Source organism: Peromyscus californicus, unplaced genomic scaffold (assembly GCF_007827085.1).
Source record: "Peromyscus californicus insignis strain IS unplaced genomic scaffold, ASM782708v3 Scaffold_5__1_contigs__length_169319896, whole genome shotgun sequence".
NCBI lineage: Eukaryota > Metazoa > Chordata > Mammalia > Rodentia > Cricetidae > Peromyscus > Peromyscus californicus.
The window spans coordinates 147393563-147420737 of record NW_026294573.1 but is presented as its reverse complement, the minus strand read 5'-3'; the positions used below and the strand labels follow the sequence as shown (position 1 = coordinate 147420737).

Genomic DNA, 27175 nt, shown 5'->3' with positions numbered 1-27175 from the left:
AAGTATGGTTCCCAGCACCCTGATCAGCAGCTCACAACTGCCTGTAACAGCTCCAGGGATCTAAAGCCTCTTCCACAGGTACCTTGCACTCACATGCACAGACCCACAGAGAGTCACAACATATACATAATTAAAAATTATAAAACCAAGGCGAAAGATATGAGTCAACAGTTAAGAGCACTGGCTGCTCTTCCAAAGGTTCTGGGTTCTATTCTCAGCACCCATGTGGCAACTCATAATCATCTGTAACTCTATTTCCTAAGAATCCAAAGTCAGCCGGGCGGTGGTGGCGCACGCCTTTAATCCCAGCACTCGGGAGGCAGAGCCAGGCGGATCTCTGTGAGTTCGAGGCCAGCCTGGACTACCAAGTGAGTTCCAGGAAAGGCGCAAAGCTACACAGAGAAACCCTGTCTCGAAAAACCAAAAAAAAAAAAAAAAAAAAAGAATCCAAAGTCCTCTTCTTCTGGCCTCTATGCATACCAGGCACACACGTGGTGCACAGATATGCATACAAGAAAAACATTCATGCCCATAAAATTAAAAAAAAAAAAATGGGGCTGGAGAGAAGGCTCAGCGGTTAAGAGCACTGACTGCTCTTCCAGAGGTCCTGAGTTCAATTCCCAGCTCCCACACGGCAGCTCACAACCATCTATAATGAGATCTGATGCCCTCTTCTGGCCTGCAGCCATACATGCAGACAGAACACTGTATACATAATAAATAAATCTTTAATTAAAAAAATGACAAAAAATAAATATTTAAGAACAAAGAAAGGAAAGTAAGTAGTTCAGCCAAGGGTTAATAAAATGGTCAGTGGGTAAGAGCACTTGTTTGCTAAAGACCTGAGTTCAATTCCTAGAACCTACTTGGTGGGAGAGAACTGACTCCAAGTTATCCACTGACCTTCGTGTGTGTGTGTGTGTGTGTGTGTGTGTGTGTGTGTGTGTGTGTGTGTGTGTGTGTGTTTTTAAAGCAGTGTCTTGCGGGGCTGGAGAGATGGCTCAGAGGTTAAGAATACTGGCTGCTCTTCCAGAGGTCCTGAGTTCAATTCTCAGCATCCACATGGTGGCTCACAACCATCTGTAATGAGATCTGGTGCTCCCTTCTGGCGTGCAGGGATACACACAGAACACTGAAATAAATAAATAAATAAATAAATAAATAAATAAATAAATAAATAAATAAATAAATAAATAAATAAATAAATAAGTGAGTGAATGAATAAATGAATAAATGAATGAATGAACAAACGAACAACCGAACAAATAAATAAATAAATAAATAAATAAGTAAATCTAAAAAAAAAAAAAAAAAAAAAAGGCAGTGTCTTGCAACATAGAACAGGCTGTCCTGGAACTAACTAGACCAGGCTACTCTTGAACTTGCAGTGATCCTCTTGCTTCTGCTTCCTGATGCTGGAATTGCAGGCATGCACCACCATGCTTGGCTGACATACCAAAAGTATTATTTATTTATTTATTTATTTATTTATTTATTTATTTATTTATTTGTGCGTGTGCGTGTGCGTGTGCGTGTGCGTGTGCGTTATCTGAAAAGAGGAAGCAGGATGATCAGGAGCTCAAAGCCAGTCTTGTCTACATAGAGTTCTAGGCCAGCCTGAGGTACATGGGACCAAATCCCCCCCTCATCCTCAAATTATACAGATACATATTCCCTTTGATTCTTGGAAGGGCTAAAAGCTATATCAACAAATACACCTTGTATGAAAACTTTGGTTTTTAAATACCATTTTCTACTACAATGGAAGTAGAACCTTCAGCTGCTTTTAAGAGCTGGGCCAGGAGCTGGCAAGATAGCTCATGGGTTAAAGGTACTCGCCATGGGGCCCAACACCTACATGGTGGAAAGACAGCACCAGATCTCAGAGCTGTCTCTGACCTCCACATGTATACACATGCACATGCATACATAAGTAAAAATAGCTACAGTCTTATTATACTATAGTACAATTATACTAATGTACATTACTAAAAAATTGTGAGGCTTCTAATAAAAATTTTTTATGAAATTCTTAAGAATAAAAAAAACAAACATAATGTGAAGTTTATCAGAAAAGAAGTAAGAATCTTTGTAAAGGTCTGAGTTAGCTGGAGTAACACACACATATGAACATATACACTCATATATGAACACACACATACACACACATGAATGCACACATATACACTAAAACAAGTTTTATGAATTTAGTAAATAAATGGGGAAAAAGGAAAAGCATTCCCTTTATCAGAACGCTAACTGATGATAAATATAAATGGAATTACAAAGTCTACCTTGGGCAGAAATCACAGTAATAAATTTTAGACAAGAGTCGGCTTCTGGCAGAGCATCTGTCTAGCATGCACAAAGATTTTGGACCAATCCCAAGTAATGCAATAAAAAAATAGCTATACTGTCAAAGTAACTTCCCAGGGTTACTTATGAACCACAGTGTAGAAACTATTCTAGATGGAGTCAAAGAAAGCTGCACACACTGTTTTGCTCAAGTAAAACTACTATCACCAGTAACGGGAAAAACTGACAAGATGTGCCTCCAGAGTGTCCTGCCCCAAAATGTATAAGCTGAAACAAATCATGATGCAACATCAAACAAATGTAAGTTAGGAAACAGTGCTTGACCTGTACTACTGTGAATGGTGCAGTGGGCAGAGCTAGGAGCACCTAACTGGCTCTCCAGAAGCATGAGTCAGGGACCCACTGGCCAGCCAGGCTGGCCAAAATGGTGACTCTAGGTTGCTGTGGGATGTTCTGTATGGCAAATGTGTTGCTGATTGGTCAATAAATAAATCACTGATTGGCCAGTGGCCATGCAGGAAGTATAGGCGGGACAAGGAGGAGAATAAAGCTGGGAAGTGGAAGGCTGAGTCAGAGACACTGCCAGCCACCATGATGACAAACAGCATGTGAAGATGCCGGTAAGCCACGAGCCAAGTGGCAAGGTATAGATTTTTGGAAATGGATTAATTTAAGCTATAAGAACAGTTAGCAAGAAGCCTGGCATGGCCATACAGTTTGTAAGCAATATAAGTCTCTGTGTTTACTTGGTCGGGTCTGAGCGGCTGTGGGACTGGCAGGTGAGAGAGAATTGTCCTGACTGTGGGCCAGGCAGGAAAACTCTAGCTACACTAGGTTCAGTTAAAAAATAAATAAAATAAGGTGGAAAGGCTGGGTGTGATGATGTGCACCTTTGATACCAGCACTCAGGAGGCGAAAACAGGCAGATCTCTGCAAGTCCTAAGCCAACCTTGTCTACATATCAAGTTCCAGGCCAGCCAGGATTACAAAGTGAAACCCTGTTTCAAAAAAAAAAAAAAAAAAAAAATTTTAAAAAACTAAAGACAAGAACAACAAAATATAGGACATAATCTTGAACTAAGAGAGGAAAGGCTTTTACCATAAATGTTACCTTAATCCATTCAGGTTGTCATAACAAAATACCACAAACTGGCGAGTTTATGCACAACAAAAATATATTTCCTACTATCCAGGAGACTAGAGACTCCAAAACCAAGGCATTGGAATATTAAGTATCTAGTGGAGGTGCACTTTCAGAAAGTTGTGTACCTAGCAGTGTCCTGAGGCAAGGGCACTCTATAGAGCCTATCTTTAATTGTTTTTAGATTTATTTTATTATTATGTCTGCACCTTTGTGCGTACACTATGTGCATGCCCAGTGCCTGCAGAGGTCAGAAGAGAGCATCACATCCCTGGAAGTGGGATTACTGACAGCTTCAAGCCACCACATTCCTGCTGGGAATTGAACCTGGGTCCTCCGGAGGAGCAGCAGGTGCTCTCAACCTCTGAGTCATCTCTCCAGACCCCAGAGTCTAATCTTAAAATAGGGCTGGTGAGCCTGGGCTACAGAGTGAGTTCCAGGGAAGGTGTCAAAGCTACACAGAGAAACCTTGTCTTGAAAGAAAAAAAAAAAACAGGGCTGGTGAGATGGCTCAGCCAGTAAAGGCAGTTGATACCCAAGTCTGTCACCTGAGTTCAGTCCTCAAAACCCACGTACAGATGGAAGGAGTCAACCAAATCCACAAGGTCATCCTTTGACCTCTGCACATGCACTGTGGCACGTGAGCTCACATACAATAAATGATTAGTATATATAAATGAGACTTTAAAGAGGAAAATATAACAGTCATTTTTGGATTTTTAAAATAGATAGTGCATGAATGTTGTATAGTAAGAAGTCTTTTCCTTGTGTTTAGACACCTAATCTATTTCTTTCCCTAGAGGCAGCCTCTTGCATTTTTGTGTGTTTCTTCTTTAGATATTATCTTAGTTACTTTTCTAGTGCTGTGATAAAACAATAACCAAAAGCAACTTGGAGAGGGAAGTGTTTATTTCATTTTACAACTCACAGGTAGTGCTCCATTTGAGGGAATCAGGACAGGAACTCAAGGCAGGAACTGAAACAGAAGCCATGGAGGACTGCTGTTAACTGGCTTGCTCTCTATGACTTGCTCAGCCTGCTTTCTTATAAATCCCTTGCCAAGGATGTAGGACCACCCACAATGGGCCGGGTCCTCTCACATTGGTCATTAATCAAGAAAATGCCTCGCTGGGCGGCAGTGGCATACGCCTTTAATCCCTCAGGAGGCAGAGGCAGACAGATCTCTATGAGTTCCAGGCCAGCCTGTTCTAGAAAGATCCAGGACAGGCACCAAAACTACACGGAGAAACCCTGTCTTGAAAAGCAAAAAAAAAAAAGAAAGAAAGAAAATGTCTCACAAGCTTATGGAGGCATTTTCTCAATTGAGGTTTCCTCAGATGACTCTAGCTCAGTGGTTCTCAACCTGTGCAGCACAGGTCACCTAAGACCTTCAGAAAGCACAGATGTTTACATTACAATTCATAACAGTAGCAACATTACACGTAGGAAGTAGCAACGACAATAATTTTATGTTTGGGGGTCACCACAACACAAGGAACTGTATTAAATAAAGGGCTGCAGCATTAAGAAGGGTGAGAAGCACTGTTTTAGCTTGTGTCAAGTTGTGCTAGCCAGCACAGACATTTTACATATTTGGAAACACTGTACGGCTATACTTTCTGCAGAGAGCAGTTAACTAGTTGCACTACATTTTCAAATATGCTCTGTATTTATTTGCTCGTTTATGTTTGTGTGAGTGTAGATCAGAGGAGAACTTGAGGGAATCACTTTGCTCCTTCGACCATGTGGATCCCAGGCTTGGCAGCAAGCACTGTCCTCTTGTTCATAATGTCGATGCAAAAATACAATTTTCACCTCAAAGGGAAGACGATACTTTATTCTGGAGCCAAATGTGAGTGACCATGACTTGAGAACACAGATTTAGGTTACCCCAAATTCCACGTTCCATGGAAGCAGTTTCATGAAGTTTTTTTCCCAAAGCAGGGTTTTTCTGTGTAACAGTCCTGGCTATACTGGAATTCGCTCTGTAGACCAAGCTGGCCTCAAACTCACAGAGCTATCTGCTTCTGCCTCTGGAATGCTGGGACTAAAGGCATGCACCACCACTGCCCAGCTCTGTTTCATGAAGTTTCTATAGTAACAGAACAAAGAAAGTCATAAATCAAGGAACTTTAAAATACACTGGTGGAAACATTAAGTAGGTAGTTACAGCAGAATGGAGAAATCTCACTCTAGGCCTCATGCTATCTGATGATTCTTAGCCTCGTGGCTGGTGAAAACTAGGCTTGCATGAAGTTAGTACATACCAAAGTTTTTCTCTGTTAGCCTCAGGACTACACAGAGAGGGTTAAACATAGCCCAAGTAGCTGGGCATGGTGGACCCTTTAATCTCATTGCTCAGGAGCAAAGGTAGTCGAATCTCTGTGAGTTTGAGGTCAGCCTGGCCTACACAGTGAGATTCAGTTAGATGAAAGCATTGCATCCCACTGCTCTGCAGCACAGAGGTGTCTGCTGTGAGCAAACACCTGACATGAAGCGACGAGGAGGAAGGGTTCAGAGGGGAGGCTTCATCAAGACAAGGAAGGTGTGGTGGCAGTATGCTGCCTGCTCACATCTCACAGCAAAGAAGGGGGAACACTGGCATTCTGCTCTCTTTCTCCTTTTCCCTTTTTATTTAGTCCAGGACCCCAGCCCATGGGACTGTGCAGTTCACATTCATGTTTGGCATTCCCTCCTTACTTAAACTGGAAACTCGCCCACAGACATATATCTCCTAGGTAACTCTAAATCCAGTCAAGTTGACGACGAAGATTAGGCATAACCAGTGGAGGACGCCGGGCGGTGGTGGCGCACACCCTTAATCCCAGCACTCGGGAGGAAGAGGCAGGCGGATCTTTGTGAGTTCGAGGCCAGCCTGGGCTACCAAGTGAGTTCCAGGAAAGGCGCAAAGCTACACAGAGAAACCCTGTCTCGAAAAACAAAAACAAAAACGAAAAACAAAAACAAAAACAAAAACAAAAAACAAGTGGAGGACAAGCGGATGGCGGCGGCGGCGGCGGCGGCGGCGGCGGCGCACGCCTTTAATCCCAGCATTTGGGAGGCAGAGCCAGGCAGATCTCCGTGAGTTCGGGGCCAGCCTGGTCTACAGAGTGAGATCCAGGACAGGCACCATAACTACACAGAGAAACCCTGTCTCGAAAAAAAAAAAATTAAAAAAAAAAAAAAAGTGGAGGACTGAGTTCGTAATACGTTATTATACATGAAGGCTGGAAACAGGAGGAATGACAAGAAGCTAAAATGCTAATTATCCTGATTTGATGGATACAAACAGCAAACATGCACTGAAAGATGACACTGTACCTCATAAATATGTATTAACAACAACAACAAAAGTCAGAGCCTGGTTGATGGCTCAGTTGGGAAAGTGCTTTGCTTGTCTTAGAGGCACCACGGGACTTGAGTTCAATGTCTAGAATCCATGGAGAAAAAGCAGGCATGGTGGAGTGTGTGTGTAACCCTAATGAGAGAGAGGTGGAGACAGGTGGAATCTTGGTGCTTGCTGGCCAGCTAGTCTAGCCTTTCTGGCAATCTCCAGGTCAGTAGGACTCTATCAAAAAAAGAAAGAGAGAGAAAGAAAAGAGTGCCTGACAAGCTACGTGAGGTTGTCTCTGGCTTCTACATGCCCATGCTCACATATGCAAGCACATGGCACACGTACACGTACACGTACACACACACACACACACACACACACACACACACACACAGAGGTATTTTAGCCTGACCATAGTGGCACACTCCTATAATCACAGTAGAGACAGAAAGATGGGAGTACAAAACAGGAATTCAAGGTTGGAGGCTAGCTAAGCTATATAAGATCCTGCCTAAAAAAAAAAAAAAAAAAAAAAAAGAATAAATTAATGTTTTAATGTTTAAAGAGAAGAAAATGGCCAGGCAGTGGTGGCACACGCCTTTAATCCCAGCACTCGGGAGGCAGAGCCAGGCGGATCTCTGTGAGTTCGAGGCCAGCCTGGGCTACAGAGTGAGTTCCAGGAAAAGGCGCAAAGCTACACGGAGAAACCCTGTCTCAAAAAACCAGAAAAAAAAAAAGAAAGAAAATGTTAACCACCCTGATTTTTTATCATTACACATTATAAACATATATCAAAAATATCTTAATAACCCATAAATCCTAATAATAATTTTAAAAGAATTTTTAAAACCCTCCACTCTTCATTATCTCAATTCTTCATCATATATTACTTTTTCTTTTCCTTTATTTATTTATTTGTTTTTTGGGTTTGTTTTGTTTTGTTTTGGTGTGTGTGTGAAGATGGGAATTGAACTCAGGACCCTACACATGGCAGGCCAATGTTCTGCTGGTAAGCTATGTTCTATCTCTTTACAAAAGGAAACAAAAATCTTTTCTAGTCCTCTACCAGTCCTCAAAATGCTACTCCTGTTCACACCAAATGTCTTTACTTACTTTCACATTCTTCCTTACCTCCATTCACAATTCACACAGCATATCCCTTATAATATGATCTTGCCCAGGCTTCTGAACCTATCTCTCAACAGTACTGAAACACACAGACTAGCACAATCCAGCGGCCTCAACTTGCCCACCTGACTTTTTTAAGTACTCAAAGCCAAAGACTTGGTCATGGGTGTCAACTACAGAAAACAGCACATCTTTCCAAATTCTCTCCATGAAATTTGGGGTCCACCTTTGTATTAGTCAGGGATCTCTAGAGGAACAGAACTTATAGAATGAATGTATAGCTATATAAAGAGGATTTGTTAGAATTAACAGGCAGTGATCCAGCTAATCCAACAATGGCTGCCTACGAACAGAAGGTCCAAGAATCCAGAAGTTGCTCAGTTCATGAGGCTGGATATCTCAGCTGGTCTTCAGTACACAATGGAATTCTGAAAAAGTAGTCTCTAATGCCAGTGAAGAACAGGCTTGCTTGCAAGCAGGCAAAGAGCAAAAGCTTCCTTCTTCCATGTTCTTATATAGGCTTCCAGGAGAGTATGGTATTGCCCAGATTAAAAGTTTGTCTTCTTGCCTCAAGATCTGGATTAAAGGCATATCTTTTCCCAGCTCAAAAGATCTAGATTAAAGGCATGTCTTCCTACTTCAGATTAAGCAAAAATCCTTCACAGGTATGCCCTCCATTTTGAATTTTAGTTCCAGAGTAGTCAAACTGACAACCAAGAATAGCCATTACAACCATAAATTACTGTGATTCCATCTTGACATGATTACATCTGCAAAGATACTCATTTGAAATGAAAGTCACACTCAGAGATATCGGGACTTAGAATCTCATACCTTTTTAGGGAACATATTCAACTCACACTTCCTCTCTTCCAGGATTTGGTTTTCACAGGCCCAAGCTATTTGGACTATTAATAAAGAAAAAGGGCTATGCTGGATAGTTTTACGTCAACTTGACACAAGCTAGAGTCATCTGAGGGAAGAGAGCCTCCACTGAGAACATATATAAGATGCTGTAGGCCAAGTCTATAGGACATTTTCTTAACTAGCAATGGATGGGGGTGGGCCCAGCCCACTGTGGGTGGTGCCATCCCTGGGCTGGTGGTCCTGGTTCTATAAGAAAGCAGGCTGAGCAAGCTATGGGGAACAAGCCAGTAAGCAGCGCCCCTCCATGACTTCTGCATCAGCTCCTGCCTCCAGGTTCCTGTCCTGTTTGAGTTCCTGTCCTAAGTTACTTCAGTGATGAACAGTGATTTGAAAGCAAGAGGTAAATAAACCCTTTCCTCACCAAATCTTTGGTCACGGTGTTTCATTAGAGCAATGAGAACCTAACTAGAACAAAGGCTATCCAGAAATGGGCTCTTCTACCACAATCTCCACAGAAAGAACATTCTCTGAACCTTGGGAAGTCATTAGAGTAAACTTACACCTTCATCCTCACAGAACATCATCCGCAAATGTATAGTGCGATAAAGAGACAAGGACCCGGTGAAGCAGAATGCAGTCAAGTGTACTTATTAGAGTTCTTTCCACTAAGAAAGAAAACAAACCAACCATCTTCTGGAACTCAGTGGTAAAGAACTTGCCTAACATGCAGAACACCATAGGTTCAACTCCTAGCACACAGGTCATGGGAGGGGAGAAAACTGTAAATGAGACATGATATTATCAAATACTGAATCCAGAATGCTAATTGAACTATTTGGAACCTCTTTATAGATGGGAAAATTTTCAAAACAAGAAGGTAATGTGGGAACATATTTTAACTGAAATATACAGAATTACATCTCCCTCCAGAATGGATTAGAACTATAATTAAAAGGGTGCCAAAAGGTACAATCTGTACACACTAGGTGTCTTCATCTCCTTGTTTTTCTATGGTAAATCCCTCTGCAGCAATCCACCAGAGAACAAAATCTTTCTCCAGTTTGACCTCTCTGAGTAAGAGGCAAGGGAGTATCAGACAATTGAAACAGGTTCCGCAGCCCAGTAAACTCATTAATTAGGAAAGGGACTAAGGGCTAAGTGAATGAATTCACTCTTCAATTTATCTTAACTCTTAACTCCTCCTCATATTTAGTATTGAAGAGAATGACAGATTATGTGTAGAACACAAATCGCAAATCAGTAACAGATTGTATTATATCCCATAGTGAAAACATCATTCTCAGATGAAGAGATCAGCTACCACGGTAAAATAAAAGAAAAAGGAAAAAAAAAAAAAAAAAAAAAAAAAAAAACAGGCACACAAGGACTAATTATCTACCCTAGGCCTAACAGTGCAAGAGAAAGCCTGAGACAAAAAGAAAGGAAAAAGAAAAAAGGGAGTCTGGGAAGGATGTAAGGAGGAAAGGAAAGCAAATCAGAGAGAGGGCAGCAGCAGCCACCCTGACGAGCCCAGACCTGTGCCTATGGACCCTCCTAAACTGACCCAGCTCCAGCTCCAGCTGTCTTCTCACCCTCGTTCTATCTCTTAGGGAGTTACGAAAGTACATACATGCAGCAGGATGGCTAACCAGGAAAACACAGAAGTCCTTTCTCTACCTACAAGAAATAAATCCACAGAAAGGCTAAGTGATTATGCAGTTAGAATTCAGTAGCCCTAGAGTTGAGGCCAGCTCCCAGAACCTGTCCATTCAAAGAAACATGAATAAAACTATGCCTTTCTCAAGGCTGAATAAACTCTGGGAACTACCTCACTTTTATTTTTTAAATTGCCTGTATCTCTAGCAGATACAAAGGAACCATAATTATTGTAACTCAATTTAACAATGGAGAGATGAAACATAGCTTAAATGTTTGCTTTCCCTGCATTAATAATTCAAATCTGATTTGATCTTTGCCGGTGGCCATTTCAGAGGAGCAGCAGGTGGCAACCAAGCTTCAGGAATTCGGCCCACTAGGAAGCTAAACACTGATGGGTGACTCTCTCTCTCTCTCTCTCTCTCTCTCTCTCACACTCACACACACACACACACACACACACACACACACACCGCTGCCATTTTTCTCTGGTATCTGGCATGGTGTGAAGGGTGTGGGGAGATCCCCACTGCCTCTAATGTAGTGTGATTATCTCTTGGAAATATCCCATTCTAATGGGCATTATTACCTGTGGATTATTATGAAGATGATTTCTTCCTAAGCTGTACTGTTTAACTGAAGCAATGATTTTATACCATAATAGTGTTAGTTTAAATAGAATTTTGATGATTAAGGGTTTTTAACAAATGTAGTAAGGGATTATGATAGAGGTTAGTTTAGTGGGAAAATTAACATCGGTAAAGGTAGGATATAGTATTGCATCCCCTGATAAAGCAGGAATTGCAGAGGATAGAAAAACAAGAACAAGGAAGTGTCACATAGCTCGGACTTCTGAGTTTCTATTGAGGAGCCACATAGACTGTGGCTTAGGTTAATGATTAAGGAAAACAACTGAGTCCCAGAAGCTGGGCTAGCTCAAGTTCTTTTAATCTTAATGTTGGGAGATGGATGAGTTCACAGGTTTCTGTGTGCATCATAGCTAAAACAAAGCTTTAAATATGACTTAAGGTTAGGTTAAGATGTTTTTATTAATGGCTTTGAGGTAGAATATCTTGAGGAACAAATTAAAGTTTAGAAAGACACACTTATGATAGTTGAGTGAGGGACTCATTGAGGTCAGGGAACAAAAACAATGGCAGCCTGGCTATTGCTAGCTGAGGTACAATTCTTGCTAGGATGAGTTGGTGATCAAGGATGATAATTAATTCCTTGTACCCATTTCTGCCCTCAGCTTCCTGATATAAAATTCTGTCGATAAGTGGGTATGAACCCTGAGGATTTAAAGTAGAGCTGACATTGTTTTTCATATACAGAAGTTTAGATTTGTGATTCTTTTAAGATTACCTTTTGAGATAAATAATAAAGTCATTGATCCTTTAAGGATCAATGCAAAATGCAGCCTGCCAGTAAAAAAACTGGCAGAGAAAAATGTCTTGCTTGCTTATACTCTGTTAATCTATAACAAGTTGCTTGAACATGAACGTATACAGGTTCTTGGAGATAATCTGTTTTTCACCTGTAATATGTAAAATGTTTAATCATGTAAGGGAAATGGGAAACATGCTATTTTTTACTTGTAGTCACCATGATCGTTCACTTAAAAAATAAATGTAACCACATTATAATTTTTTTATTGCTTGAAAGATTTTGCTGGAGCACATAGGCTGTAAGGGAAAAAAATAAGAAGTGAGAAGGACGCCATCAGGAAAGAAGGAGAAGGAGGGAAACATCAGGGTAGAAGAACAAAACAGAAAAATAGAGTAGAACAAGCAACAGAAAAAACAATAAAAAGAAAAAGCTTTTATCCCTCAGGAAAAAAAATCTGTGTATTTTTCTCGCCGACTCTGCATCTCGCTCCCAGTCTCTCTGACCTGCAGAAGGCTGGACCATCTGCAGACCTTACCACAGTTGTGCTTTACTTTTTTCAAGCTTATCTCATCAACTTTAGTAATATCAACATGTTCATTACAGAATTTTAAACACAATTAATTAGTACTTAATGACTGTACCTGATCAACAGTTTTCCTATAAATAGTCTTAAACATACACCTATTACAAAATACAAGATTTCAATTACATGGTTTTGGAAGTTGTCTGATTTCTTACTTAGCCAGTGTTAGAGCTCAAACCCAGGGCCTTGCCATGCAAGGCAAACACTCTAACCACCAAGCTACAGTCTTTTAGTTAAATGGTTATACATTCAACTTCTAAAGATAAATTTTGACAACAGATAATCTGAAGAAAAAAAACCTAGTGGTATTATATCAACAATTATCACATTAACATCCATTCCTGAACAATCATTTCTAGAGCACTCTGATATGACATGTAAGTATAAACATAGTAAATCACTGTCTTACCTGTATGAAGGGGCTCTGCTCTACTCCCACGATCCATCTCCCTAGGGCTTCCCTCCGTAGGCCCAAGATTTGAACTGCATACACCTGGGTCATTTTGTGACTGTTCAGTACCCTTAAAAAAATTATATGGCATGAGTTAAATCTAAGTTCCCACATTTTTACATAAGAGGCTCTAAATTTAAAGCAAGCTGCCAGTTTCTATATATCTGTATTACAATACGTACTGGGTAGGGAGAGGAGGCTGCTCTTCCAGATCCTAGGTTCTCAAGTTGGAAGCCAGCCTTAGATACATAACAAGTTCAAGGCCAACCTAAGCTACACAGCAATTCAAACACAGTCTGAGTTATGCAACACGATGTCTCAAAAAATCAAGTGTTCCGTGATAGAGAACTTGCCTACCAAACACAGCCTTGAGTTTAAACTCCAGTACCTTCAAAGGAAAGCTGAAACAAACCAAATACTCCTTAACTAATAAATGAAATGTATAAAACATGGTAAATGAATACAACAGAATATTATTAAGTGTTGTGGGTGAAATAAACACTCTCAGGGGTTGGGGATTTAGCTCAGTGGTAGAGCGCTTGCCTAGCAAGCACAAGGCCCTGGGTTCAGTCCTCAGCTCCGGAAAAAAAGAAAAGAAAGAAAGAAACTCTCAAAGATGATTTAGTGCCCAGAATCTACAGATATGTCACCATCTTATCTTATGCGGCAAAGACGGCTCAGAAGCTGTGTTAAGAGTTAGAGATTTTAAGAGAGATTATCTTACATTATCCAAATGAAGCCAATCTAACCACATGAGTTCCAATTGCAGAAAACCAGAGAAAGAGCAGTTTCCAGTGCTGGCTTGAAAACGGAAAGGAGACCACAGTGACCTACAGAGGCTGGATGTGCAGCTGCTGTGTCCTAGTAAGATAGGCTAAACAAGCAGAGGTAGAAGGACCAAGAAATCAGGTAAGTAAATGGAGTCTTCCCTAAAACCTCCAAACGTCAACACAGGCCTTATCAACATCTTGGTCTTAGCCCTGTGCAAGGTACTACAGTGTGGTGATTTAAATGAAAAATGCCCCCCTAGGCTCAGGCATTTGAACACTAGGTCCAGTTAGTGGTGCTGTTTGGGGAGGTTTAGGAGGTGCTGCCTTGCTGGACAAAGTACATCAGCAGAGATGGTCTTCGAGAATTCATAGACTCACCCTACTTCCAGCTCACCCTCTGCCTCCTAATCCTGCTGCCATGCCAGCTGCTTGCCGTCATGCTTCCTACCGTTAGACTCTTCTGCTCTGGAACTTAAACCCAAACAAGCTCTTCCTTCCACAAGTTCATGCTGTTCTAGTATAGCAACAGAAAAATAACTAACACATGTACCCTGCATAGCTGAATAGCATTCAGATTTGTGTATATACCACATTTGCTCATCATGCATCTACCTATTGATGGATTCTTGGTTGTCTCCACCTTTTGCTATCAAAATTAGATGATATATTTCTGTTGTTTTAAGTCTGTAAATCCATGGCATGGCAATAAGTTATAAGAGCAAGAGAAAACTAGGATTTCAGCAATAAAAATAAATTAACTACTGACATCTACTACAACATGGATAAGACTTGAAAACATTAGGCTAAAGGGAAAAGCTAAGCAAGTTGCAAAAGGACATGTATTACATAAGTTGATTTATATGAGATGTCAATAACAGGCAAGTGTAGAGACAAAATACATTAGCTGTGTCGAATCTGGAGAACCTGGACAGAAAGGGAGTGGAGGTTAACATGTAAGGTTTCTTTCTGAGGTCATGAATATGGCTACTGATAGCTGCACAACTCTATAAATTTATTAAACACTGAGCCAAGCGTGGTGGCGCACACCTTTAATTCCAGCACTCAGGATGCAGAGGCAGGCGGATGTGAGTTCAAGGCCAACCTGGTCTACAAAGCAAGTTCCAGGATAGCCAGGGCTCTTACACAGAGAAACTATGTCTTGAAAAACAAAAATAAATAAAAAGAAAGAAAAACTTAAAAAAAAAAAAACACTGAATTGTAGATATGGATTGTAAAATATGTAAATTATATCCAAAATAAAGCTTCTAAAAGAGAGAACTAGGGACATACCTCCATGGTAGAGCTTTTGCTTAGCATGCGTGAAGCTCTACATTCATTCCCAGCATGCTCCACCACAAAAAAATTACAGCTTATTACTGAGGATATCACTCAGTTAGGAGGCCCTGAGTTCAACCCCCAGTACTGAGGGTGGAGAAACAAAACAAAAACCTTAGTAAACATAAAGCCTGTTTGTTCCTTAAAGTGTTCCAGAATTCTCAGTTTGGTTAGTACTAATAATATATTTGGATTTGGCCAATTATAGAAATGCAGGGTTTTCTTTTCCTTTTTTTTTTTTTTTTTTTTAAGAAAACCACTCTAGCCAATATGGTGACACATGGGATCTAATCTCAACACTCAGGAGACAGAGGCAAGCAAATCTGAGTTCAAGGCCAGTCAAGTCTACAGAGTGAGTTCCAGGACAGTCAGAGCTACAAAGAGAAACCCTGTCTCAAAAATAAATTAAAAAAAAAAAAACGAACAAATAAAAATTAAAAAAGAAAGAAGGGGGCTGGAGAAATGGCTCAGTGGTGAAGAGCACTGACTGCTGTTCCAGAGGACCTGAGTTCAATTCCCAGCACCCACACGGCAGCTCACAGCTCTCTGTGACTCCAGTTCCAGGGAACTCAACACTCATGGCAAAACACCAATGCACATAAAATAAAAATAAATAAAAATTTTAAAAAAGAAAGAAAACCACTCATATTAAGACCAAAAAAAAAGTAGAATCAAGAATTCAAAAATCTATTAAAAACCAAGAAAAGGACTTAAAGTTCTGAGCTGGAGTTTAGCTAGTTGAAGTGCTTACCCAGCATGAAGGAAACTCTGGGTTTGAGCCTCAGAACTATATAAAACAGGCACGGTGGCACACAGCTGTAATCCCAGCACTCAGGCAGGAGGACCAGAAGTTCACAGTCATCCTCAGCTACATAGCAAGTTCAGTGGATACATGCACTTACTACCAAGACTTACAACCTGAGTTTGGTCCCCAACCCACATAATGGAAGAAGAGAACTAACTATCTTCGACCTACATGTGCATTGTAACACAGACCTCTCACACCCACGCATACAATATACAAAATAATGTAATGAGAAAGTTCTAAAGAATTCCAATGCCAGGCAGTGGTACTGCACACATTTAATCCCAGCACTCGCATGTGCGGGCAGGCGGAACTCTGAGTTCCAGGACAGCGTGGGCTACAGAGCAAGTTCCAGGACAGTCAGGGCTACACAGTGAAACCCTGTCTTGGAAAATTGAGTGAGTGAGTAAATAAATAAATAAATAAATAAATAAATAAATAAATAAATAAATAAATCAGTTTGAGTATATGGTGCAACGTAGATGAACCTTGAAAATATAAGTGAAATAAGCCAGGCCCCCAGGTGGCAAAAAGCACACAATTCCACTTCTTTGCAAATATGAAGGAGTGGAAATCCATGGAAAATAAAAGTCATTAACCAAAGGCTGAGTGACAGTAAGAACAGGGTAGTATGCCTAGTTAGTAGTTTTAGGTACAGAGTTACTGTTTAATGGGTACAAATTTCTGTAGCTGGAGTTTTCCTGCCTGGCCCACAGTCAGGACAAATCTCTCTCACCTGCCAGTCCCACAGCCGCTCAGACCCGACCAAGTAAACACAGAGACTTATATTGCTTACAAACTGTATGGCCGTGTCAGGCTTCTTGCTAACTGTTCTTACAGCTTAAATTAATCCATTTCCATTAATCTATACCTTGCCACATGGCTCGTGGCTTACCGGCATCTTCACATGCTGCTTGTCCTGGCGGCAGCTGGCAGTGTCTCTCTGACTCAGCCTTCCACTTCCCGGCTTTATTCTCCTCCTTGTCCCACCTATACTTCCTGCCTGGCCACTGGCCAATCAGTGATTTATTTATTGATCAATCAGCAACACACGTGACATACAGACCATCCCACAGCAAATTTCTGTTTGGGCTGCTGAGAAATCTTTGGCAACAATGAGGATGGTTGTACAATGTTGTGAAAGCTATCAATGTCACTTAATTGTACATTTAAAATCTCAAAAACCAGGTATCCATAATCTCAGTTCTCAAGAAATAGAGACAGGAGGCTCAAAGCAATTTGGAAGCCAACGTGGGATACACAGAATTACAGGCCAATCTGGGCTACAGAGACCTTGACTAAAAAACAAACAAATAAATGAATGAGTAAAAAAAAAAAATAAATGATAATAAAGCTTATGCTATATGCTTTACCACCAAATAACATTTTAAAAAAGTAAGACTTGGGCTGGAGAGCTGGCTCAGGAGTTAAGAGCACTGGCTGCTCTTCCAGAGGACCTGGGTTCAATTCCCAGAACCACATGGCAACTCACTACTGTCTATAACTCCAGTCTGAGAGGATGTGATGCCTTCTTTTGGCCTCCAATGGGCACCACACATGCATGTGGTACACAGATGTACATGCAGATAAAACACTCATACACATAAAATATATAAAATTTAAAGTAAAAAATTAAGACTTAAAAATCTAAAACATAAAATAGAAAAAAATTACAGAGTAGAAAGAATTTATATACTTTCTATGTTTTACATACCTCCTGTGCACATAAGAACTTTCTTCTTAGACCCAAAACAAAAACAATCCTTTGGGAACTGGAGAGATGTGAAGGCAATCAAGATCATTAGCTGCTCCTGCAGAGGAGCTGGGTTCAATGACCAAAACCCACATGGCTGATAACAATCATCTGTAGGTCCCGTTCCAGGGAATCCAACACCATTTTTGCCCTCTGTGGGGCACTTCATGCACATGGTGCATAGACATACGTACAGAAAAAACCCAGTACACATAAAATAAAAATATAATCCTTTTTCTTATACAAGCTTTATTAAGACATTTCTAGTAGACTTTTGTTTCATTTTTGAGACAAGGCCTTACACTCCCAATCCCCCTGTCTCAGCAGTGCTGAGATTACAGGCACAATCACACCTGGCCCAACATTTGCTCTCTATAAATTGAACACCTAGAGCTGAGTTTGTAGCTCCATCAAAGATCACTTACCTACCATGTGCAAGGTCCTGGGTTCAACCCAGCAAAGAAAAATAATAATCATGATGATGATGTAAAAGTCTGAAATAATTATATAATTTATGTATTTTTCTCTTTAAAACCACTTTATCCCAAGTTTCAACTCATCAAATCAATAACTTGAAAGAACACTGACTAGACATTTCATTACATTTATTTATTGTGTACTGGGCAGGTATGCGTGTGTGCACACTCATGCCACAGAACAGATGTGAAGTCAGAGGATAACTTAGGGAGTCTCTCCTTCCACCCTGTGGGTCCTGGGGATTGAACTCAGGTTGTCAGGCTTGGTGGCCATGCCTCTACCCATGGAGCCTCCCCACCAACCACAGAATGACTGTCTAGAGTCCACCTCTTTGAAAAGATTTTTAGTTACTGCCTTAGAGAGGGTCCAGCCTTCCACAGGTCAGAGCCTGGGAACAATATGCAGAGTCAGTAAGAAAATGCACACGAACTTCTTCCCTGAGGGATAAAAGCTTCTCTTCTACTTCTTATTTTTCAGACACCCTTTTTATAATTCCCACACCAAGATGATTACAGAGGATGATTTTCCCTTAACCAAAAGTTACAGTTACTACATAGTCACTGTAAAAACATTTTTCTGGAACAAGTCAACCCCAATACATTACTTAACCACATCTTTACGGACTTTCTGAGAAACCCACATTCAGTTAAACGTTCATCTTCTACACTTCTCACAAAATCAGGAATCTTTCAGCCATAACTGTTTACATAGGCAACAGTTTTTATAATTGCCAGAAAAACAGGTTACTAGTTTCACTTTTCATAATTTAAACTCCTGCCCAATTATCTTAACTAACCACCCAATTCTTTGTTTTTCAGTTACATGAAGTCATTATTGAAAGCTTTGTTTTAGCTATGATGCACACCTAAACCTGTGAAAACATTTCTCAGCATCAAGCAAGATTAAAAGAACTTGAGTTATCCTGACTCTAGGACTCTATTGTTTCTCTTAGTCATTAACCTAAACTACAGTCTATACGGCTCCTCAAGAGAAACTCCTAAGTCCTAGCTGCGTGACACTTCCTTGTTCCTACTTTCTATCCTCTGCAACCCCTGCTACAGGGCTGGGGGCAACACTGTATCTTACCTTTACCTGTATTAATTTTCCCACTTAACTAACCTCTACCATAATCCCTTATTATATTTGTTAGAAATCCTTAATCATTAAAATTCTATTTAAAATAACACTATTAAGGTATAAAATCATTGCTTCAGTTAAACAGTATAGCTTAGGAGGAAATAGTCTCCATAATAATCCACAGGTAAAAATGCCCATTAGAACGGGATATTTCCAAGAGATAATCACACTACATTAGAGGCAGTGGGGATCTCCCCACACCCTTCACACCATGCCAGTCACCAGAGAAAACTGGCAGCGGCAAACATGGAAAGGCACAGCAGTGCAAGAGACATTCTGAAGCTGAGACCCTCGGGGGTGGGGGGCTTGCTTATCTGAGGGTGGGGAGAGTCACGCATCAGTGTTTAGCTTCCTAGTGGGCCGATCTCCTAAAGCTCAGCTGCCACTTGGTGCTCCTCTGACATGGCCACCGGCACTACTAACAAAGGCCACATTATTATTTCTAGGAATTTTGTCAGAAGACACTAAAAGTTCTAATAGGCAACAAGGTTTTACTTTTTTGTTGTATGTTTTTGTTGTTTTTGGTTTTTTGTTTTATTTATTTGATTGCTTTTGAGACAGTTTCACTACACAGACCAGGCTGGCCTGAACTCATTATGAAGCCTAGTTTTGAACTTAAGACAATCCTCCTGCCTGAGCCTTCCAAGTGCTTGTATTACAAGTATGAGGCACCATACCTAGTTTTAGGCAATTTTATATATATATTTCATATTATGATTCCCTTCTTCTATTTACCTGAAATAGTTTTATATCTGGACCCATCTTTGTAATCTCTTTATTCAGACTTGTATTACTTCTTCCTGGAGGTATGAATTTTGGTTTTTTAAAAGAATTCCCCTGCACCTGACTTGGTGCTGCAGATCGCCTCATCTTCAGCAATACTAACCTGAAAAATACCAAAATAGAAACCATCCATGAATATGATTAGAACAACTGTCCATAACTCCAGTCCCAAAGGATCTGACACCCTCTTCTGGCCTCTAAAGGTACCAAGTACACCCACGGTACACATACACACATGGTGGCAAACTATCACACACATAAACTAAAAGTAATAGAGAAAACTTGGAGGTGGGGAGATGGTTCAGTGAATAAAGTGGGTGTATACAAGCATGAGGACCTAAGTTGGGAACCCCAGTACCCATGTAAAAGCCACTGCAGAGGCAGCAGGAAGCAGTAACTCCAGATAGAAGGCAGAGAGAGGTGCATCTCAGGCTCACTAGCCAGCTGCTCTAGCCAGAACTCCAAGTCTAATGAGAGACCATCTTAAAAAAATAAGGCGGATAAGTGACTGAGAAAGACATCTCAACATCAACTTCTGGCCTCCACAAACACCTATGCAGGCAAGAGTAACACACACACACACACACTCACATGCACACGCACACATGCCTGTGCACAGCCCTCAAAAAAGAAAAGGGAACAGCTGGAAACTGAAAAAAATTTCAAGGTTTATACTGAACTGTGTCAACTTGAGCATATGTCAATTTTGATAATGTTAGCATGTTTTCTCTAATTTAAACACAAAAATCTAAAGAAAAAATCATCCACATAGACATAGCAAGCATGTTGTACTTTAAAATGCCATTAATCCACAAAACACATGGTAACAACAACCATGTTTCTTTTCTTCACCATTCTTGTGGCGGTCCAAATAAGAATGGCCCCATAGGCTCATATTTGAATACCTGGTCCCCAGTTGGTGGAACTATTTGGGAAGGATTAGTAGGTGTGGCCTTGTTGAAGAAGGTGTGTCACTAGGGATGGGCTTTACGGTTTCAAAAGCCAGCACCATTGCCTTGTCTCTCTGCCTGTGGGTGTGGATCAAGAAGTAAATTCTCGCCAGGCGGTGGTGGCGTATGCCTTTAATCCCAGCACTTGGGAGGCAGAGCCAGGTGGATCTCTGTGAGTTCGAGGCCAGCCTGGTCTCCAAAGCGAGTTCTAGGAAAGGCGCAAAGCTACACAGAGAAAGCCTGTCTCGAAAAACCAAAAAAAAAAAAAAAAGAAGTAAATTCTCATGGAGCATGTCTTTAATCCCAGTAATCCCAGCACTCGGGAGGCAGAAGCAGATGGATCTCTGTGAGTTCAAGGCCAGTCTGGTATACAAAGAGAGTTGCAGGGTAATCAAAGCTATACAGAGAAATCCTGTCCCAAAAAAACAAAAATTAAACAAAGTTCTCAGCTACCACTCCTCCAAGGCCTGCCTGCCTGCCGCCATGCTCCCTGCCATGAGGGCCACAGGCTCTAACCCTCTGGAACTGTGAGGCCCGAATTAAATGTTCTTTTTTTTTCTTTTTCCTTTTTTCAGTTCTGTTCCTCTAGAGAACCCTAATACACTAATGATGCTTCATTATAGCAATTCTAAAAATAAGACAAACACAACTCCAGACACATTATATTCATTAGCAAATGTTTTGAATAAGTTAATAAGCAAAATACTGATAATTTAAGGCATGTTTATAATGCAATTTGATTTTATTATTCTATTTCCTTTTAAAACAGCAGAGTTTTTCTAAGGTAAATCAAGGGATTGGAACAAGCTTTTCTAATTTTTCTCAACACTATTTCCACTAACATGGGTAGGGGAGATAGATATCAGAAACACTGCATAATAGATAGATAGATAGATAGATAGATAGATAGATAGATAGATAGATAGATAATGGATAACAGCCAGTACTTCACTGCAATTTTACAAAACACTGGACAGCCATTACCAAGCATATACATAGTTATCAAAATCATTTAATAAACCCAGAAATTCAACTTTTGGTATATGGAAGTGTCAAAACTATGCTTAAATGATTATGTATAAGTATAATCATGTTAGCATAACTTACAGTAAAAGAAATCTACTTGTACCAGATGAATACATACCCATACACACAACCAAATGCAGTCTTCACAAACTCCTAAAATTCTGAGTCTTTGCTGCAGTTCCTCCATCTAGCCACGTTCTTTTCCTCTGGGCTTTTGGCCGCTCTTTCCTCTACATGGTACTGGAATGCTTTTTCTCTTTAACTCCACCTTATCCTTTGTGAGCACTCTGCGTCTCTCAACTACCAGCCTAGGCCCCTCTAATGCATGCACCACCCATGCACTTTCCATGCAGCAATAAAAACTGCCCCATTATTTCCCCAGATGTAAACTCCAACAAGAAGTTTATTACAAACTGATCTAAAACTATAAATCTAAAACTATAAATATACATATATATATATATATATATATATATATATATATATATATATATATCCAAAATGCTCCAAAATCTGAAGTTTTGAGAACCAGTATTAGTACCACAAATAGAATAGTCCACACCTGGTCTAATGTAGCAGGTCGTAATCACAATACAAGTGCACCAAAAATGTTACATTAAATTATTATTTTGGGCCTGTAAACTGGCTTGGCAGTTAAAGACATTTGTCACCACCAGGTGGTGGTGGCGCACACCTTTAATCCCAGCACTTGGAAGGCAGAGCCAGGTGGGTCTCTGTGAGGCCAGCCTGGACTACAGAGCGAGATCCAGGACAGACACCAAAACTACACAGAGAAACCCTGTCTCGGAAACAAACAAACAAACAAACAAACAAGACACTTGTCACCAAGCCTGATGACTGTTTGATCCCCAGGACCCACATGGTGTAGCAGAAAGGGAGAACCAACTCCCACAGGTTGTCCTCTGACCTCTCTGGTACATCACAGTACCCACACACTCACACATCCAAACTGAACAAACAAATAAATGGATCATGACTTTAGAGTTGTTTTCTATGGGTCTATATACATAAAGTATACATAAAACAAATGAATTGTTGGGCTGGAATACGGCTCAGTAGGTAAAGGCACTTGCCAAGAAACCTGATGATCAAGAAGCCCGAGTTCAATCCCTGGAATCCATATATGTTGTGGAAGGAAAGAAACAACTCCCACAGGTTCGCCTCTCATTTTTTTTTTGTTTGTTTGTTTTTTTGTTTTTGGTTTTTGGTTTTTGGTTTTTGTTTTTTCGAGACAGGGTTTCTCTGTGTAGCTTTGGAGCCTGTCCTGGAACTCACTCTGTAGCCCAGGCTGGCCTCGAACTCACGGAGATCCTCCTGCCTCTGCCTCCCGAGTGCTGGGATTAAAGGCGCACACCACCACCGCCCGGCTCTCCTCTAATTTTTATATGTGCATCATGGCACATGCATACGCATACACATAGAAGACACACACATAAATAAGTGTCAACAAAATTTTTAAGAAATATAAACCAATTTCATGATAAGACTAGTAAAACATGTGCTATGACATCAACACTGATTATCTCTACATATTAGAATAACAACGGATTTCTTTTTTAATAATTTATTTAAATTATTAAATATAATTATTTCTTTTTTAATAATTTATTTAAACTTTTTTAAGATTTATTTATTTATTATGTATACAGTATTCTGCCTGCATGTTTTGCATGCATCAGATCTCATTATAGATGGTTGTGAGCCACCATGTGGTTGCTGGGAATTGAACTCAGGACCTTTGGAAGAACAGCCATTGCTCTTAACTTCTGAGCCATCTCTCCAGCCCCCTGAGTTCTTTTCTATGTACTTCAAATTTCCCACAATGAAGATGTTATCATTATAATAAACTACCACTGGTTAAATGTGCCATATATGGTTAAGTCTAAAATGACACCAATTTTCAGATATACCATTATTTTATATATTCCAGAAAATAAATCAGTCCATCATTGCATTGCTAGCTGGACATTTCCCCAATTTCATCAATGTTAAAATGAAATACATTAACTATTTGATGTAAGCTGTTACTAGTTTACAAGATTTGGGTGGAGCTCATGCTTTGTGGTTTCTTCAAATACAACCATCTCCACTAGCACAATCTTGAAGCAAATTATGAAACGGATGGTTTGTTAATCTAATTTGTTGATTCATGTCAAAGGAAACTACAGAAAACAGTTCACTGTTTTGTTTTCTGAGACAAGGGCTCTCTACGTATCCCAGGCTGGCTTTGAATTTGAGACCTTCCCATCTCCTGCCAGGCTCTAGCTAGTTTGCAAATCAGTTTTGCTGAGACCTTTTTTGTTTGTTTGTTTGTTTGTTTGTTTGGTTTTTTTTTTTTTTTTTTTTTTGGTTTTTCGAGACAGGGTTTCTCTGTGTAGCTTTGCGCCTTTCCTGGAACTCGCTTTGGAGACCAGGCTGGCCTCGAACTCACAGAGATCCGCCTGGCTCTGCCTCCCGAGTGCTGGGATTAAAGGCGTGCGCCACCACCACCCGGCGTGCTGAGACCTTTTTCACAGGCCCTCGGGATAAAGCCACCTGTCCGCTCTGCTGCAATTTCTGAGTCATGTGACCTGCACCTGCTTAAATTCTCCCCAAGAAAATGGCAAGACCAGGCTGATACCTGGAAGACATCATGTGGCCTTAATTAGTGGGCACTGCAGTGCAGTAATTAAGAACACATCTCTGAAGCAAACGCTTGAATATAAATGTAGAAGGACCCTCCCAGCACGTGATTCTGCAATTAACTCAAATCTGTTTCCTCATGTACCTTAATCACACTTAAACATACAACTATGAGATTAAATATTTCAAGAATTTAGAACAAAACTTGACGCACAATAAGTACTCAATACTTTCTGAAATATTACTACCTATAGTAATAGGCTGTCTCTTTAATACACAAAATTCTATGAGAGTAGAGACGACAAAAGTCCCATTGGAGGAGAGACAGAAGGATGTAGCTCTGCCTACAGGATCATAACCAGAATCTATGCCTTCCTCTGGACTTCACTGAGGAGAGGGTGTGTGCAAACTCCAGGATGCAAGGAAATAAAGAAAACTCCACCAGCCAGCAACAGACCTCCCTTGTTGTTTCAGCTTTTTGGCTTCCAGCTACATTACATAGCTGGAATCTATACTGTAAATTTGGGGACTCAGTTCCACCTGCCTACAAAATCATCCATAATTAATTTAAATTTTGTTTTGGGGGGTGGGAGGAAGAAAGAACCAGTGGGTAAGTAAAATCGCCTAAGGAAGGCGCTGGGTGGTTCTGTATCAAGACTTGTCACCTGCGTGGACGTGATGGGGCCAGAGCCAGGGACCGGCCTGGGGGGAAGGGGGAAGCAGCGGCACCGGGGACCGGCCTGGGGGGGCGGCGGCACCGGGGACCGGCCTCGGGGTGCGGCGGCACCGGGGACCGGCCTCGGGGGGCGGCGGCACCGGGGACCGGCCTCGGGGGGGGGGGGGGAGCAGCGGCACCGGGGACCGGCCTCGGGGGGGGGGGGGGGGGAAGCAGCGGCACCGGGGACCGGCCTCGGGGGGCGGCGGCACCGGGGACCGGCCTCGGGGGGCGGCGGCACCGGGGACCGGCCTCGGGGGGCGGCGGCACCGGGGACCGGCCTCGGGGGACAGCGGCACCGGCCTCCCCGTGGGGCCCGCCCTCCGCCCCAGGCCTGCCAGCGCGCAGCCTCCCGCCTTCCTCCCCCGGGACCGGCGCCACCCTGCACCGGGCCCCGCACGCGCGCGCCTCCCCGGGCCTCCGCGACAGAGACCTACCCGCCACGCTGGCCGAAACCGCGAGCACCCCGCAGTAGGCAACGACGCCCTCCGCCGACCAGCTCAAGTCTCCCGCCTTCACCCAGCCAATCGCCGGCCGGGCGCTGAGCATGCGCACCACCGCGCAGCGTCGCTGCGTTCCCGACTCTGATTGGACGACCTTTTCCGGCGCGTCAGCTTTGCACTTCCTTTTACTTGCATCCGGGTTTGATTCCGGTTGGCCTCTAGATCTAAAGCATACTGGTTTGGTTCCAGTCTCCAGTCTTTAGATTCTAACTGAGGCGACAAACTTGACAACTTATGTGGACATAAATCAGTAAACTATTATTTGGATCATGGAAATGTGTGCACCACTCAGGTACACGGAATCCTGTTATTCATTCATTCTAATGTCATTGATTAGATGCAGTCCCTAAGATGTTTACAAGCCCTTTTAGGTTCTAGGACTATAAAAATAAATGCGTGGTTATTGGACTCTCGTAAAAGGTCGAAGGGCTCCTTTGGACTTGAAAAATCAGTGAAGTATTGTAAGCAAGGACGCGATATCATTCAGAGGGTTTTCCAAGTGAAGTTCCAAATGCTACAGTGATATACCGTCTGTCAGCCCTAAGAAATCTGGAATTAGAATTAGCCGGGCGGTGGTAGCGCACCTTTAACACCAGCACTCGGGAGGCAGAGACAGACAGGTCTCTGAGTTCGAGGCCAGTCTGGTCTACAGAGTAAGTTCCAGGACAGCCAGGGCTACACAGAGAAACCCTGTCTCAAAAAGAAAAGAAAAACAGGAAAAGGAGGGAGAGAGAGAAACAGAAAGAAAGAAAAAAGGAAGAGAAGAGAAAGAAAAAAAGAAATCTGGATAGATAGTCTGAAAAGAGAAAGTGGCTAAAGGTCATTCATTGAAGTGTATCCAACAGTTTAACAAAGATTAAAAAGCTTTAAAAAATAAAAGGTTTAATGAATGTGTGAAATAATGAGAACTCGTGGTGCTGGTAGAAATATAAACAGGTATGTTCATTTAAGGAGTAGTTTGACAGCAGCTAATTAAAAGGAAAGGTGTGCCTTAAAGGCTTTTGTCCTAGAGTCTTTTCCAGTCCTAAAGGGACACTTCATAAATTGAACCTAGCTTCTGGCAACTCTGGGAGCCAGGGTTATAAAGTTGGAGAGTGGGACCTGCTATAGTAAGATGCTCTCCTAAACCACACCACCCCTCTTCCTCTCAGGAACACAAAAGAAGAGCGGTGGGACAGGGAACAGCCCTATTAGTGTCTGCAGCCTATCTTTAATATCATCTGACCCTAGCCAGTCTCTACCCACCTCCTACTTCACCCCAACTCTGTTGCACAATTTACACCCTTTTCCCTAGCACACTTGCTTCTTAATTGTCTTCGTGTGCCTCCCAATGTGAGAGGTATTTTGAGCAGGCTTTTGCTTTGTTCCCCGATAGAGTGTTTCGTGGTAGCTAAGCATGCTGAGCAGACAGCA

At 41.5% G+C, this 27175-nt stretch overlaps 1 protein-coding gene across 3 annotated transcripts in view; it reads right to left on the bottom strand.

Annotated features, from left to right (window-relative positions):
- Rad54b (RAD54 homolog B) overlaps window positions 1–25798 on the bottom strand; it is an 84727-nt gene extending 58929 nt beyond the window's left edge. For 2 of the 3 annotated variants that reach the window (XM_052716805.1, XM_052716807.1), the window contains exons 1-3: window positions 25697–25788; window positions 19878–20028; window positions 12824–12935 (exon numbers count right to left, since the gene is read on the bottom strand). In XM_052716805.1, coding sequence (XP_052572765.1) covers window positions 12824–12935; window positions 19878–20012 — 247 coding nt within the window. In that variant the 5' untranslated portion in view covers window positions 20013–20028; window positions 25697–25788. Of the gene's footprint in view, window positions 1–12823; window positions 12936–19877; window positions 20029–25696 lie in introns of all 3 variants that reach the window. The other variant, XM_052716806.1, reaches the window with a different exon arrangement.
- Window positions 25799–27175: the final 1377 nt, after the last annotated feature.